General features: G+C 35.1%; 1 protein-coding gene across 1 annotated transcript; it reads left to right on the plus strand.

The window, feature by feature from the left end:
• Nucleotides 1-11,429: 11,429 nt before the first annotated feature.
• On the plus strand, nt 11,430-14,397 carry LOC136227507 (small ribosomal subunit protein uS11m-like). Its single transcript, XM_066016193.1, has 3 exons — nt 11,430-11,593; nt 13,200-13,343; nt 13,430-14,397. Exons 1-3 carry the CDS (start codon nt 11,479-11,481, stop codon nt 14,128-14,130), a joined length of 960 nt encoding a protein of 319 aa, XP_065872265.1. The 5' UTR covers nt 11,430-11,478; the 3' UTR covers nt 14,131-14,397.
• Nucleotides 14,398-15,914: the final 1,517 nt, after the last annotated feature.

The raw sequence follows: 15,914 nt of genomic DNA on the forward strand, positions 1-15,914 counted from the left end.
GTTTTGGGAAAGAGGATTAGCTTCAATTATTTTGCCCAGAGGATCCAGGCTCAATGGGCAAAGAAAGGAAAGGTTACCATCACTGACCTTGAGAATGACTATTATGTCATCAAATTTACAAGCGCTGAGGATTTCAATGATGTTGTCAATGGTGGACCTTATATTATTTCCAATCATGTTTTGGCGCTGAGACCTTGGGTCCTTAATTTCGATCCTCATGATTGCTCTGTTAACATGATCCTTACTTGGGTCAGATTCCCAGGCCTCCCTCTTGAATACTACAGTGAGAGATTCTTGAATAAGATTGGCAGCCTTGTTGGGAAAGTCCACCATGTGGATAAGTCTACCATTGGGGCAGTTAGGGGCAAATTTGCCAGGGTTTGTATTGGCATAGATCTCGCTAAGCCTCTCCTGTCCAAATTCTGGGTTCAGAATAAGGTCTTTCATATTGAATATGAAGGTATACACAATATCTGCTATGAATGTGGCATGTTTGGCCATACCTTTGATGGATGTCCTAGTAAGAGGAAAGTGGTGGAGCAGGTGGTGGAACCTAGCATAGGCAGAGCTGAGGAGAATCAGGGTGAAGGAAGGAATTTTGGCCCATGGATGCTTGCCAAAAGGTCGGTTAGAAGGAAGCCACGGGCTATTGCTACTAAAAGTCAGTCTCCTGATATCAGTAAAGAGATGACATCTCTTCAGATCGCGCCTAAGATTAAGGTTAAGCCCCCTGATGTTAAGAAGGGGGGTGATACTGGGGTGGATTCAGCTTTCGGTTCGGGGTCAAGGTTCGGTGTCTTGTCTATGGAGGAAGGACAGGACTCGGATCCTCCCAAGGAACATATGGACTTATGCAAGCCAGGTCTGGAATCTGCCGAGCCTGCTTCCATTCTGGGTAATTCTATTAATCCTCTCTTTAAAGCTGACGCCGAAAGTAGCTCCCAACATCTCCTCTCTACAGGGAAAGCGTTGAGTATTGAGGTTAGTAATTTGAATCCTCTTGTTGAGGTTCCAGTTAGAAAAGCTATGGGGATTAATAAGTTGAATTTGAAGAAACCCAAAGCTAAACCTAATAAGAACCATAATGGGAAGGACTCCTGGGATAAAAGGGGGCCCTCTGGTACCTCTTCCAGGCTCTCTGGAGCCCCGAATAAATACCTGATCTAGGGTATGGGCTTATGTCTGTAGTTTTCCTTTCTGATGGACTTCTTTGTTTGGAATGTTATAGAGGTGCGGCGAGCAAGGCAACCCGCATCCATGTTAATGATCTTATTAAACAATTTAATCCTTCTTGTTTTGCTCTTCTGGAGACCAAGGTTAGTGGATCCAAAGCAGATGAGGTGGTTAGAAAGTTTAAGAGTTGGAATTGTGTCAGATCGGAGGCTACGGGCTGGGCTGGGGGGATTTGGCTCTTTTGGAAGCCAGGTCAAGTCAAGATTGATATTGTACTATGGACAGTCAATTCATCCATAGTAAGGTGTGTTTCCCTGGTAATAATCCTTTCTTTATTACCTTCGTTTATGCCGATCCTGTTTTGACTAACAGAAGAAGGATGTGGGAGATTCTTCATTCTATTAGTTCTAATATGGTGGAGGCGTGGTTGGTTGCCGAGGATTTTAATGACATTGCCACTTTGAGTGATCAGAGAGGCGGGGGTAATCATTATATTAACCGGTGTCTTAACCATAAGCATTATATGGATCTTTGTGGTCTGTCGGACCTGGGAGCTGCTGGTCACAAATTTACTTGGAAAAGGAATAGTGTGTTTGTTCGACTGGATAAAGTGTATGCTAATGTTGCTGCTATCTGTAGGTTTCCTGAGATCAATGTGCTTAATCTTCCTTTCCGTCACTCTGACCATTGCCCTATCCTAATTAAGATGGTGAAAGGAAACCGGCTGAAAGGTAACAGACCGTTTAGGTATCTTGTGGCTTGGGATTCTCATCCCGAGTTCAAGAACTTTGTTAAAAACAATTGGCATCCTCACTCCAATGTCCTTCTCGCTGCTGAGGAGTTCAGGAGGAATGTGGCTGGCTGGAACAAAAATATCTTTGGCCACATTATCAAAAGGAAGAATAAGCTCTTGAGAAGGATGGAAGGCATTCAATGTTGCTTAAAGGCCCGCTTCGACCACAGTCTGAATGGTCAGCTTAGATCTCTCCAGAACGAATTGGAAGCAGTGCTTAGACAAGAAGAGCTTCTTTGGTTCCAGAAATCTAGGAAGATGTGGATTCAAGACGGGGACCGAAACACCAGGTATTTCCACCTCTCTACGATCATTATAAGATAGAGGAATAGGATCGATGCGATCAAAGACGCCAATGGTGCTTGGATTTTTGAGGAGGAGGACATTCGGCGCCTTGCCCTTGATTTCTACAAGGACCTGTTCAGAGAGGAAGCGGTGAACTTGGTGAGCGCCTACTCTGATACTTCTTTCCCTCGGCTTGGGGAGGATGCTATTATGGATGCTTTCCATCCTGTGGACCTTAAAGAAATTGATCTGGTCTTTTCCAGCATCGGTTCCACTAAGGCTCCTGGGATTGATGGCATCCCCGCTAGCTTCTATCATAAACACTGGGATACTGTGAAAGAGGGCATTTACAGCTTTGTATTAGGTGTTTTTGGTGGTTCTAACGATATCAGGTTGGTTAATAAGACCCTCCTTGTTCTGATTCCTAAGGTTGATAAACCCTCTTCTTTCCTTCAGATGAGACCTATCAGCCTTTGTAATGTCTTATACAAAGCTATTACCAAGATTGTGGCTAATAGAATCCGGAAGATCCTGCCGGATATTATTAGCCAGAATCAAGGGAGCTTTGTTCCTAGTAGACAAATGATGGATAACGTTGTTATTGCCCAGGAGGTTGTCCATTCCATGAAGATTAAAAAAGGTAAGAAAGGGATTGTGGCTCTTAAACTGGACTTGGAGAAAGCCTATGATAGACTTAACTGGAGCTTTCTTCTGGATAGTCTAGCCAAAGCCGGTATCCCAGATAACTGGAGGAGTTTGATTGAGAGTTGCATCTCCTCTCCTGTGTTCCAGGTCATGATTAATGGGGACATGTCTGATGAGTTCTCTCCCTCTAGGGGTATTCGTCAAGGGGATCCTATGAGCCCTTTCCTTTTTGTTATTGCCATGGAAAGACTGTCTCACCTGATACAAGAGGCGGTGAGCAATGGGTCCCTCCACCCTGTGTCCATCAGCAGACATTGCCCCCTATTACCCATTTGTTCTTTGCGGACGATGTGATGCTTTTCGTGGAGGGGAATGTGGAGCAAATCAAGGTGGTGATGGATATCCTTAACTGCTTTTGTGATGCTTCTGGCCAGAAGATTAACATCCAGAAGTCTTGTATGCTTTGTTCTAAGAACATGGACAACGGTTTGTGCAGAAGACTTAGTGAGCTCTCTGGCATTCCCCTGACTCATACGTTGGGGAAGTATCTTGGGGTCCCTCTTCATAGTGACAGGGTCTCCAAGGCCTCCTTTAAAGACATTCTGGATAAAACTAACGGTTCGTGTGCTAGCTGGAAAGCTAATTCTCTTTCCCTTGATGGTCGCCTCACCTTAATCCAATCTGTCAACTGTGCGGCTCCGAATCACATCATGCAAGCCTGTAAGCTCCCTGAGCCGATTCTTAACGATCTTGATAAGATTAATCGGCGTTTTCTTTGGGGAGAGTCTGGTGAGGGAAGAAAGGTTCACCTGGTCCCTTGGAAGGAAGCCTGTCAGCCTAAAAGCAGGGGGGGTCTTGGTATAAGGCAAGCTAAGGACAACAATAAAGTCCTTTTAATGAAGCTTCTTTGGAGAATGTGGCAATGCCCCTCCTCTCTTTGGGTTCGTCTTCTGTGCGGCAAGTATCGGAAAGACAAAATCTTCGGCGGCCCGAAGGAGAGGGTTGTCAATTGCTCATTCCTATGGAAGGGGCTTAGCGCTGTTTTTGCTGAGTTCTGTACGGGGATTGGCCTGGAGGTGGGTAATGGGAAATCTATTAGTTTCTGGGATGACACCTGGATTGGTGATAAGCCGCTGATTGAAGTGTGTAGCTCCCCTCCGCCTAATGATATCCGCCCCTGGAAGGTTGCTGATGTGGTGGACTCGGAAGGAGACTGGATCTGGTCTAAGTTCGATTCATTCCTTAGCCTGGAGATCCTCCTTAAGATTAGAGGAGTTAAAATTAGCAATCAAGATGAGGATAAAGACAGACACTGCTGGGCCTTGACTAATAATGGTATCTACTCTTGTAAATCAGCCTATGAAGCTTTCTCCCCTAATAGGGCTGATCCTCCATTGGAGATTTGGAAGACCATTTGGGCCCTTAAAGTCCCTTATCGTATTAGGAGTTTCCTGTGGCTGGGAGTCAAGGACAGGTTGCTCACTAATGCAGATAGGCACAGAAGGCACTTGGCTGAGTCAGGAGCCTGTAGTAGGTGCAGAGGTCATGTGGAATCCTTGTGCCATGCTTTGAGGGATTGCGCTAATAGTAAAAAGATTTGGGAAGGGATTCTCCCTTACCACACCCTTCCTTCTTTCATGGCTTATTCTGAAGTTGACTGGTTCTCTGATGGTGTCAATGGGAAGTTATTGGCCAACATAGAGCACGGTGACATTTTCTTCGCTATTATCTGTCACCAAATTTGGAAATGGAGGAATGAAGAGTTATTTGCCGAGAAGACTACCCTTATCCCTAACTTACTTGCTTTCTTCTCCAAAAAGCTCTCGGTTATTTTAAAAAGCTATGAAGGGGAGCCCCTAGTTAGACCTTCCCCGGATAAAGTTGTCCATTTAGTGGGTTGGAGTAAGCCTAGAGAAGGGGTTGTTAAGCTGAATACGGATGGCTCTTGCCTTAGCAATGGCAGAATTGCTGCCGGAGGTGTTCTTCGGGATGCTGGTGGTGCTTGGCTGGCTGGGTTTACCCATAACTTGGGGATGGGCTCGTCCTTTTCTGCGGAGCTCTGGGGTATTCTGTCAGGTATTAAACTTGCCATTCGCATGGGGGTGAAGAGGCTTTCGGTGGAGTCTAACAATCTGGAGGCAATCAACAGGATTTCTGATAGCCAGGCTTTTTGTCTTATTAGCCAGAATCTTATCAAAGCTATTTTGAGGCTTCGTCTTGCTTTCGAGACTCTTAGTTTCTCCCATATTTATAGGGAGCAAAATCGCGTGGTGGATCGCTTGGCTGCTGCTGGGCATGGGGGGATGTTAGGTGTTTCTACCCTTTCTGTTCCTCCTCCTTTTCTTTTGTCTATTCTTCTCGAGGATAGGGTTGGGGTCAGTCTTCCTAGACTGATCCCGGGTTAGGTTTTTTGTTTCGTTTGTTTTCCTTTCCTTTTCCTACCAAAAAAAAAGATGCGCATGTGTAAAGTGGTCATTTGCAAACCCTCAAATAGCGGCGGAGTTAAAAATTTATATTTGGGGGACTAGTTTTAGTTTTGCGGTTAGTGTCAGTAGCTTTATGGAGTTGGAATTTTTTTTCTGAAATCCCGTAAGGGATGGACAAATTACTTTTTTAGCCTCAAACCCCTTAAAATTTGATCGTTTTGGTGCATTGAATGCTAAAAAAGTAAAATTGAGTAGATATCTTTAACATTTTATAAATCTAATATTAATTTCTTAAATATTTTACAACTTTTATATTTTCATTTTAATTATGAATTTTTTATAAAGTAAAATTTAATTTAGAAATTAAGTTTTTTTTTTAAGTAGAAATTAAGTTTTTTTGAGTTTCAAAATTAAAGAAATGGGTACATTACCACTGAACTTTACCCATTTTAATATTGTGGCTACTAAACTTCAATTCTTAACATTATGACCACTGAATTTTATACTTTTTAACACCGATTACCACTCAACTTTAACTAACTCATCAAAATGATTGTTAACAACCTCAAAATGAAAATATTCAAGAATTAAAGTTGCTCAGAATGAAATTTACTATAAAACCATATTTTTTTTATTTTCTAAAATCACATTTTTTGGAGCTTTCTCTCTATAAAAATTAATTTTCTCTCTCCTAAGCAAACAACAGCTAAATGACCTCAAAACGAAAATTTTCAAGAATTAAAGTTCCTTAGAATATCATTAACTTTTCAATTTTTTTTATTTTGAGACCACCAATGGTCGTTTTGAGGTGTTGAGTGGCCACCAGTGTTAAAAGGTGTAAAGTTTAGCGGTCATACCATTAAGAATTGAAGTTCAGTGGCCACAATGTTAAATGGGTAAAGTTCAGCGGCCATGGGTGTAATTTACCTTTAAAGAATTTTTTATGGGATTAGAACCAAAAATCTTTTATATTAAAAAATACATGTTAATCAATTCAAATATTTTAAAATATTATAATAATATTATAAATATATCAATATGAATAGGGGTTACCAACGATCGAAACAATATTATTCAACGTGGAGCTGGAAGCCCGGGGCCGGAGCCTTCTAAGCCCTAGGCTGCTCCGCCCCTGCCTTCAAATTAGGATGGTCCAATAATTTTGTTTTTGGTAAATACTCAAAAATTTTATTGTTTCAAATGTTACATTTTATTACCGGTTTCCTTTTCATTTTTTCATGGTTACTTTGTCAAAAACAAAATAAACATAATATATACCTAATATTTATATTAACTTCCATTTTTATATACACTATAAAAAAATCTGACGGTTTCATTTTATGATTATATATTTATATATATTTTAAAATATTAAGGATTCAATTTTTATATTTAGCAGAGGCTAAAAAATGTTTAAAAGAAACAAAAATAATATATATATATATATATATATATATATATATATATATATATTGTTTGGGAGCAAAATTATTATTATTACTATGTGAAAAATAAATGAATAATTTTGTGTTGTGGTGGTGAAGCTCTTAGCCTAGTGGTTGAGAGCTTACATATGCCTTAGGAGGTCATGGGTTCGAATCATATCCGGGTCTAGTGGGGATTTTTCTTTCTTCTTTAATGTAAGCGCATTGCGCAAAAAATTTTTAATATAAAAAAATGAATAATTTTGTGTTTGAAAAGAATTGAATAAGTCAAGAGCAACCCATGATAAATCATATGAATGAGCATTTTCATGTCAGGATGCACGTTTAAAATTTGGTCATCTAATTTGAGGGAGTAAATTACACACATGGCCATTAAACTTTGCCTATTTTCACGATATGTTCCTTGAATTTTTAAAATGTAATATAAAAATCATTGAATTCTACATTTTCTTACACTCGTGGCCACTAAACTTCAATCAATCAAAATGACCGTTGCTAGCCTCAAAATAAAAGATTTCAAGAATTATTGATATTTTAAACAATTTTCATTTTGAGTCATTTAGGTGTTGTTTGGTTATGAAAGAAAGTGGATTTTTAGAGAGAGAAAGTTCTAAAAATGATGATTTTAGAAAATAAAAAATGTGGTTTCATGGTAAATGTTGTTCCGAGCAACTTTAATTATTGAATATTTTCATTTTGAGATCTTTAATTGTTATTTTGAGAATTAGTTAAAGTTTAGCAGCCACAGATGTAATAAAATGCAAAGTTCAATGGATTTTATGTTATATTTTGAAGTTCGGTGGCTATAAAGTGAAAATTAGTAAAGTTCAGTGCCATGGATGTAATTTACACAATTTGAGAAAAAAAAACAAATATGAAGATAAATACATGGTCTATTTTGTTGCTCATTTTTCACCTCCTATTTATCTTTTCACTTAAAAAAAGAGGATTTTAGGTGTTTGATTAGACATATTTTGTAGCTGAAAAGTAGCTTTTAATAAAGTAGAGAATCTCTACTTTTTGAAAAAGCAACATTTTCAATCAGCAAATAGCAAAGGGTAAATTACACACATGGCCACTGAACTTTACCCATTTTCATATTATGGCCACTGAACTTCATTTCTTACCAGTATGGCCATTGAACTTTACACTTTTTAACACCAATGACCACTCAATTTTTACTAACTTCTCAAAATGACCGTTGACGATCGTTAACGACCTCAAAATGAAAATATTCAAGAATTAAAGTTGTTCAGAATGATATTTATCATGAAACCACATTTTTTATTTTCGAAAATCACATTTTTTTGAGCTTTCTCTCTCTAAAAATTCACTTTCTCTCTGCTAACCAAACAACACCTAAATGACCTCAAAACAAAAATTTTCAAGAATTAAAGTTCCTTAAAATATTATTAACGCTTTGGACTTTTAGCCGTCAAAGGTCGTTTTGAGGCGTTGAGTGGCCACCGGTGTTAAAAAGTGTAAAGTTCAGTGGCCATACTGGGAAGAAATGAAGTTCAGTGGCCATAATGTGAAAATGGATAAAATTCAGTGGCCATAGGTGTAATTTACCCAAATAGCAAACCGTATCAACAAATATTAAACAGCAACAACAAATAGTAAGTAAACCAAACAGACTCATAAATTCACGAAAGAAAATTATTCAATTTAATAGGTCCTCTCCTCTTTATATCAATTGAATTTAATTTGTTAAACAATAAAATATTTTTCTTTTGGTATTCTATTAGTAAGTATTCAGAAGTTTTACAATAAAGAACAAAGAATTATTTTTAATAGAGTCAATTTATATATGAACTTTCCATACAAGATGAATATATTTACCACTTAGCTAGGTGGAAAATAAATCTTAGTTGAATTATGTATTTGATATAAGGTTTGTTGATTCTTGTATAAAAAATTATTTGTTTCTTTTTTTTCAGATAAAATATTATGGGATAAGGTGCCTCTAATGTTTGTAGTAGTTAGGATCAATTTTACTTCTAATGTCTAAAATTGTACAATTTTATCCTTAACGTTGGCAGCTAAGAGCAATTTTACTTCTAATGTTGATAACTTGGATCAATTTGAGAAATAATTCATCAAATTGTCTTATCGGTCATGAATCTTCTCATCTACACTTCATATGTGCGTTCTTTTATCACTAATTAGTAACAAATCACAAACATATGATTAGACGTGAAAAAATAAAATAAAAATTTTAAAAATATACTGTATTTTGTACGAGTTGGACAAAAAAAATCAAATATTTCGTCCAATTTTAAAAAATTTAATCTCCAATAATATTATTAAATCACAAAAAAAAATGAAATCTTTTTTTAGGAACAACGAATATGCAATTAGTGCAGAATACAGAACAAAATATTTGTGTTTTATAATGATGTGTGAAATTGACCCAACTTGTCAACGTTAGGGGTAAAATTACTCTTGGCTGCCAACTTTCAGAGTAAAATTACACAATTTTAGACTTTAAGGGTAAAACTGCTCATGGATGTAAACATTGTGGATATGTTTGCACCTTATCCCAAATATTATTAAGGGATAAAAACCAAATTTAACCCTAATGTATTAAATAGGGATAATATGCAAAAATATCCCAAACGTTGACAGTGAGGAGCAGTTATACTCCTAAAGTCTAAAATTATGAACTTTTACCCTTAATGTTAGCAACAAAGAGTAATTTTACCATTAATGTTGGTAAATTGGGTCAACTGAGAAATAATATATCAAATTGTCTTCTCAGTTACAAATTTTATCATCTACACTTTACATGTGCGTCATTTTATTACTCATTAGTAACAGATTACAAACACGTCAATAGACGTGAAAAATTAAAATAAAAAATAAAAAAATTATACTGTATTTTGTACGAGTTGGACAGAAAAATTTAAATATTTCGTCGAATTTAAAAATATTAATCTCCAATTCTATTAATAAATCACAAAAAAATGAACTTTTTTTAGAACTAACCGTTAATTAGTGCAGGATAACTTAGTTTGGAAATGTTAGAGGCAAAATGAGATAAGGGTCAAACTTAATCCTAACATTGCAGGGAAGAGCTGATTTAGTTCTAATATATAAAATGGTACAAATTTAACCCCAACGTTTCTAATCAAGACCAATTTTATCCGTACGTTACCAAATTGGTTTGACTGTTATTTAACTGTCATTTCAGACATTTCAAATATTAATTATATCAAAGATATTTAATGTATACTAACACGATTACAATAACTCTATTAAAATATTAATAACTAAGGTGCTGTTTGATAAAACTGAAAATTAAGTGCTGAAAAAATAAGTATTGAATTTTAAGTGCTGAATATTATAAGTGCTGAAAATATTGAATGATTTAATTTTTAAAAAAGTATGAGTTGATAATGTTTAACTTAAAATGATAAGTTAAATATTTTGACTTATCAAAATAAGTGGTTTTTAACTTAATTAACTAATTTAAGTGGTGAAAAAACAACTGTTATCAAACGCACTTAAATTAAATAAGTGCTTAACATTTTAATTTAAGTAATTAAGTGCTTTATCAAACAAAGCCTAAGTCTTTCATATATAAGTTAATCACAATTTTTTTTATCAAAATATCTAAAACATTTACTGTATTACTAATATAGTTACAAATAACTAACAAAATATATATGAAACTGCTTCAGTTTACTGATAAAAACTTGTTTGAAATGTCTGTGATCATCTCTAACCCATTTCACAATTTTTGCTACGTCAAATCATATTTTTCTTCATTTTCTCTCTGTGTTTTGACATTGCTACAGTGTTTTTGCTCCAACCCATTTTCTTATTTTCTATCTCCAAACACATGATTTTGCTTTAAATAATAATATTATATAAAAAAATATACAATAACTATATTTATATATAAAAAAGTAAATAAAAAAGTAAGAAAATAATAATACAATATTATTTGATGTTACATCAATTTTTTTTTAATGCAATATCAAATTTGATGGAGAAAACCGTATCTATCAAAATAAAAATACGGTTTGATGATGGGTTGGAGAGCCAACTATCATTAAATCTGATTCCCAAAATCAATTTGATATTGGGTTGGACATGGTCTTATGTGACTGTTAAATAACAATGAACTAATATTTTCAAATTTTTGGTAACGTATGTTAAAAATGACATTGCTTGGAAACTTTAATGTTAAATTTTTACAATTTCATACATTAGGATTAAATCTTTACTTTTTCGTAAAATATTAGATAAATCTACATGCCTCTTAAATTAATGTGTCAAATACATGAATATCATAATTAAATACAAAATTACAACTAAGTCATATTATCCAACTTAATTGTTAAAATGTTATTATTTTTTATATATTATGCTTTTAGACCATCATTTAAAAATTCTAGACTCCACTTTATAAATCATAAACGCTAAAAAATATATCCCAAATTCTTAATTTATAAACTCCAATTTATAAAATAGATTAAAAATAATGATTTTATTACTTTGACATAATTCAAAATTAGGAGTTGACATAAGTGTAGATAGTTTTTCAAATATGAATTTATATGTAAATTTCCCTAAATAAGTAGTATCATCTGAAATGGGCCAAGCCCAAGCCCAAGCCCGACCCGTAAAAGCCTGCGTTGAGTTAACTGTGAATCGGTGACTGTGAAGCAGTGGAGGAAGGAAAAACCCTAGAGAAAGCAAAGCAATGTGGTCTCTCTCTTCTCTTCGAAAGCTCAATTCTTCATCTCTGATCGGTGTCAATGGCGGATTTAAATGCATCTCTTATGTGCCCTCGAGATTCTCATCTAGTTATGGTTCTGGTTAGTTTTCTTTCTATTTTCTCATTCGAATGATCTGATTACTCCGTCTGTTTCCTTAGCTGAAATTGTTGAAAATTTTCACCACTTCTTCATCTTCTAAACGAATTTTCATCTTGCCATGACTTTCTTCTCTGAGATTTTTCTTTTTTAACTGCAGAAATTTTAATTGAGTTTTTGGATTTGTTTATGCCCTTGAAATGGATGCTTTTGTCTCTGTTCTGAGAACCAATTCATTTCTCCATTGAAGATATTGCAATGTATTGTTAGATTTTTTCGTTATTTGAAGGAATTGATTATCGAAATCAAGGCAATATTGATCTAACTTAACGGAATAGGGGTTCATGATTTGTCTGTTTACAGATTGGGGGAAGAAAATTAGGGGGAGATTGGGTGCTAGGAGAACGTTGAGTTAACGGGAAAAAGCATTTTCGATTTCTATTGATTGAACCTATGATACTTCAATTTCACAGTTTGAGCTCTTGATCAAATTATAATCGCACACATTAAGCTATTGCTTGCCAAATTAGTTAGCAGTTTTTCGATTTTTATTGATCGTACCTATGATCTTCAATTCATCAAATTATAATCGCACATATTAAGCTATTGCTTGCGAAATCAGTTAGCAAGTAAATTACTCATTTCATCTGTATATGAAATACAGTTTCTCTACAGCCATATAAAAAACTGCTTCCGAACTTTCAAAAATGATATTTTGAATGCAAATGAAATGGATAATGCTATGTTAACCGAGTTTTAGGTTAAATGAGTTAATAGCTCTTGAGCAAATTATAAACACACACATTAAGCTATTGCTTGCCAAATTAGTTAGCAGTTTTTCGATTTTTATTGATCAAACCTATGATCCTTCAATTCATCAAAACGGATTAAGCTATTGGTTGCCAATTCCGTTAGCAAGTAAATTACTCATTTCATCTGTATATGAAATACAGTTTCTCTACAGCCATATAAATAAACTGCTTCCGAACTTTCAAAAATGAAATTCTGAATGCAAATGAAATGGATAATGCTATGTTACCCGAGTTAATAGCTCTTGATCAAATTATAATCACACATATTGCTTGCCAAATTAGTTAGCAGTTTTTCGATTTTTATTGATCTTGAACCTATGATCTTCAATTCATCAAATTATAATCTCGCAGATTAAGCTATTGCTTGCGAAATCAGTTAGCAAGTAAATTACTTATTTCATCTGTATATGAAATACAGTTTCTCTACAGCCATATAAAAAACTGCTTCCGAACTTTCAAAAACGAAATTTTGAATGCAAATGAAATGGATAATGCTAATGTTAACCAAGTTTTAGGCTCAAAGTTGATTTTCGAGGTCATCACTGGCTTAATGTTTGCTATTATAACTGATAAAGGCTCAATGTGTCAAATTGAAAGATCAAGAGCTTAATCAACAAAAAAATGAAAAAATTAGGGGCTTCGGGATGCTTTTTTCCAAGAAAATAAAATGTTTTGAAGATGTGGATTTTGGATATTTCTTACCCTTAATAGATATTTGTGCTCTTCTACAAATTGTTCACGTAGTACCAACTTTGTTAAGTATGCTTTGAAATTTCAAAGATTCATCCATTCTGCAGGTGACGGAGACAATGAAATGGAGAGGAATTCCAAGCCACAAGATAACATGGAAAATATGAATTCACAGGATAACTTAACGGGACCAACGGAAAATTCGAGTGCAAGGAAGTTTTTACAAGGAACAATAGATTCCTTGCGTTTAGGTCCGTAAAATTTATGTTCAGTATTCAGTTAATAGCTTTTGTCCTCCATGTTGCTTTGAAATTCCAAAAATTCATCATTTCTGCAGTTGGAGAGAACAAGCAAATGGGGAGGAATTCCAACCCGCAAGGTAACTCCTGGGGACGAACGACGAATATGAGTTCACAGGATAACTTCCAGAGACCAATGACGAATATCAGTTCACAGTATAACTTTCCGGGATCAAGGGGGAATATGAATTCACAGGATAATTACAGGCGACAAATGACAAATGTGGGTTCTAGGGATATTCTAGGAGAAACTGTGAAATCTGTGCTTTCTTCAGGTCCGAGAAATTATGATATGCGGAGGAACTCTAGGCCAATGGATTACGTAAGGGGAGTAATAGAGCAAGATCAATTTGCTCAATACAGTATGAAGCAAGATGCTCATTTTGTGCTCATGCAGCTCGGGCGAAATAATACTCACATCAATGTGACAGATGCCAACGGAGCTACAAAGTTCTGGACTGCATCAGGTAACAAAAACGTTGGAGGTGGCGCAAAAGTGACTCGATATGCTGCTGAAGCTACAGCAGAATTTGTCGGACGGAGGGTAAGAGAGATGGGAGTGAAATCTGTTGTGGTAAGAGTGAAAGGTTTCACTTACTTCAAGAAGAAAAGACAGGCAATAATGAGCTTCCAAGAGGGATTTTCGAGTTCGCGTAGAGATAGTCCGATCAAGTACATTGAAGATGTGACTCGTAGTCCCCATAATGGTTGCCGGCTTCCAAAGAAACGCCGGATTTAGATGACCGTGTTAGCTTTGTTTGTAATAATGAAGCTGATCCCATCAGTTTATAGTTCCTTTTTATGTTTTGAGTTTAACAATTATGCTGTACTTGGTTTACATCAGTTCTTTGTACTAATGATTGTTAACTTATGTGTCAACAAATTGATTCATTCTTTACGGAGTAAATGAGCTCCGAAAAATGTCTCAATTTGATACCTGTTGTTTCGTGTTTATATTGTCACAGATCAGAGTTCTCGTGCAGAGTAAACACTGTTCAGCCCCCAAGGATTTTGTGTTCCCGAAGTTGAGCTTTTTCCATCTCTGATGCTTATCGATTTTCGCACTCCTATGGACTCATTAAAGGAGTGGGAACAATCTCCGAACCAGTTTAGTGTGTCCATATATCATGTTCATCTGTCGTAGTAAAATCAAAGACCAGTGACGAGCTCTTTAAACTGAATTGGGTCGGTATGAGAGGCAATATCTACGACAACACTCTTAATTATAACCCTCATTGTATCTTACATTCAAGTTGAATTAGCAAGACTTTGAGGCATGACAATATGGACTGGAATTATCTTAGAATTTTTCCATAATTTCTATCGGTTACATTCTGTTAAATATATTACAAGGTCTCTATTTTTTGTCATTATTAATCTTTGGTCTTTCTATCTTTTTTTTGGATTTTTAACGGTTATATTCGGTATAAATAGACAGATAAAAAAATAATAGAGTAACAGAACATAACATGATCAGTTTGTGTCATTTATGACTAAACAAAGTGTTATATAGAATAGAAAGGTAGAGACTAATAAACTTTTTTTGATAAAAATAAAATATTTACTCTTACTCTTGTTATGTTGAATACGAATTTAAATAGTCAATGTGAATAGTTCCGTAAAGATTTTTTTTTTATTACATTTATATATAAGTAAACGAGTGAAATATATATTCGAAAATCTGTTTTGACGCCTATTTTATATATAACCATTTTTTAGTGGTGAAGCTCTTAGCCTAGTGGTTGAGAGCTTACCTATGTATTGGGAGGTCATGGGTTCGAATCACATCCGGGTCTGGTGGGGATTTTTCTTTCTTCTTTAATGTAAGCGCATTGCGCAAATTTTTTTAAAAAAAAATATATATAACCATTTTTTACATTTGTAAATCGGGTAAATTAAACCCATGTCCACTAAACTTTACACATTTTAACATTGTGGCTACTGAATTTCAATTCTTAACGGTATAACACTGAACTTTATACCTTTTAATATTGGTGGAACTCAACTTTAACTAATTCTTCAAAATAACCGTTAACGACCTCAAAATGAAAAATTCGAAGATTCAATTATATTCTAAAGAACTTTAATTCTTGAAATTTTTTATTTTAAGGTCATTAATTGTTGTTTGGTTAGGAGAGAGAGGGGATTTTTAGAGAGAGAAAGCTCCAGAAAAGATGATTTTGACAAATAAAAAATATGGTTTCATGGTAAATGTCTTTCTGAGCAACTTTAATTCTTGAATATTTTCATTTTTAACTTGTTAACGGTCATTTTGAGAAATTAGTTAAAGTTGAATGGCCGTCGATATTAAAAAATGTAAAGCTCAATGGTCATACCGTGAATTGAAGTTCAATGACCACAATGTCAAAATGGGTAAAGTTCAATAGCAATAGGTGTAACTTATGGTTTGTAAATCTGTTACGTATATCAACCAATTTAATTTAGGGAAAATTACACAGAAATTCATCTTTTAAAAATAATTTACAACTATGTCAAGTCATAATTTTGAATTATGTCAAACTA

The sequence above is a fragment of the Euphorbia lathyris genome, chromosome 4, assembly GCF_963576675.1.
Source record: "Euphorbia lathyris chromosome 4, ddEupLath1.1, whole genome shotgun sequence".
In the NCBI taxonomy this organism is placed as follows: domain Eukaryota; kingdom Viridiplantae; phylum Streptophyta; class Magnoliopsida; order Malpighiales; family Euphorbiaceae; genus Euphorbia; species Euphorbia lathyris.

Coding starts and splice junctions, on each gene's coding strand:
- LOC136227507 (XM_066016193.1), top strand. CDS start 11,479: ATGTGGTCTCTCTCTTCTCTTCGAAAGCTCAATTCTTCATCTCTGATC. Junction 11,594..13,199: donor CTCATCTAGTTATGGTTCTG/GTTAGTTTTCTT, acceptor TCCATTCTGCAG/GTGACGGAGACAATGAAATG. Junction 13,344..13,429: donor AATAGATTCCTTGCGTTTAG/GTCCGTAAAATT, acceptor TCATTTCTGCAG/TTGGAGAGAACAAGCAAATG.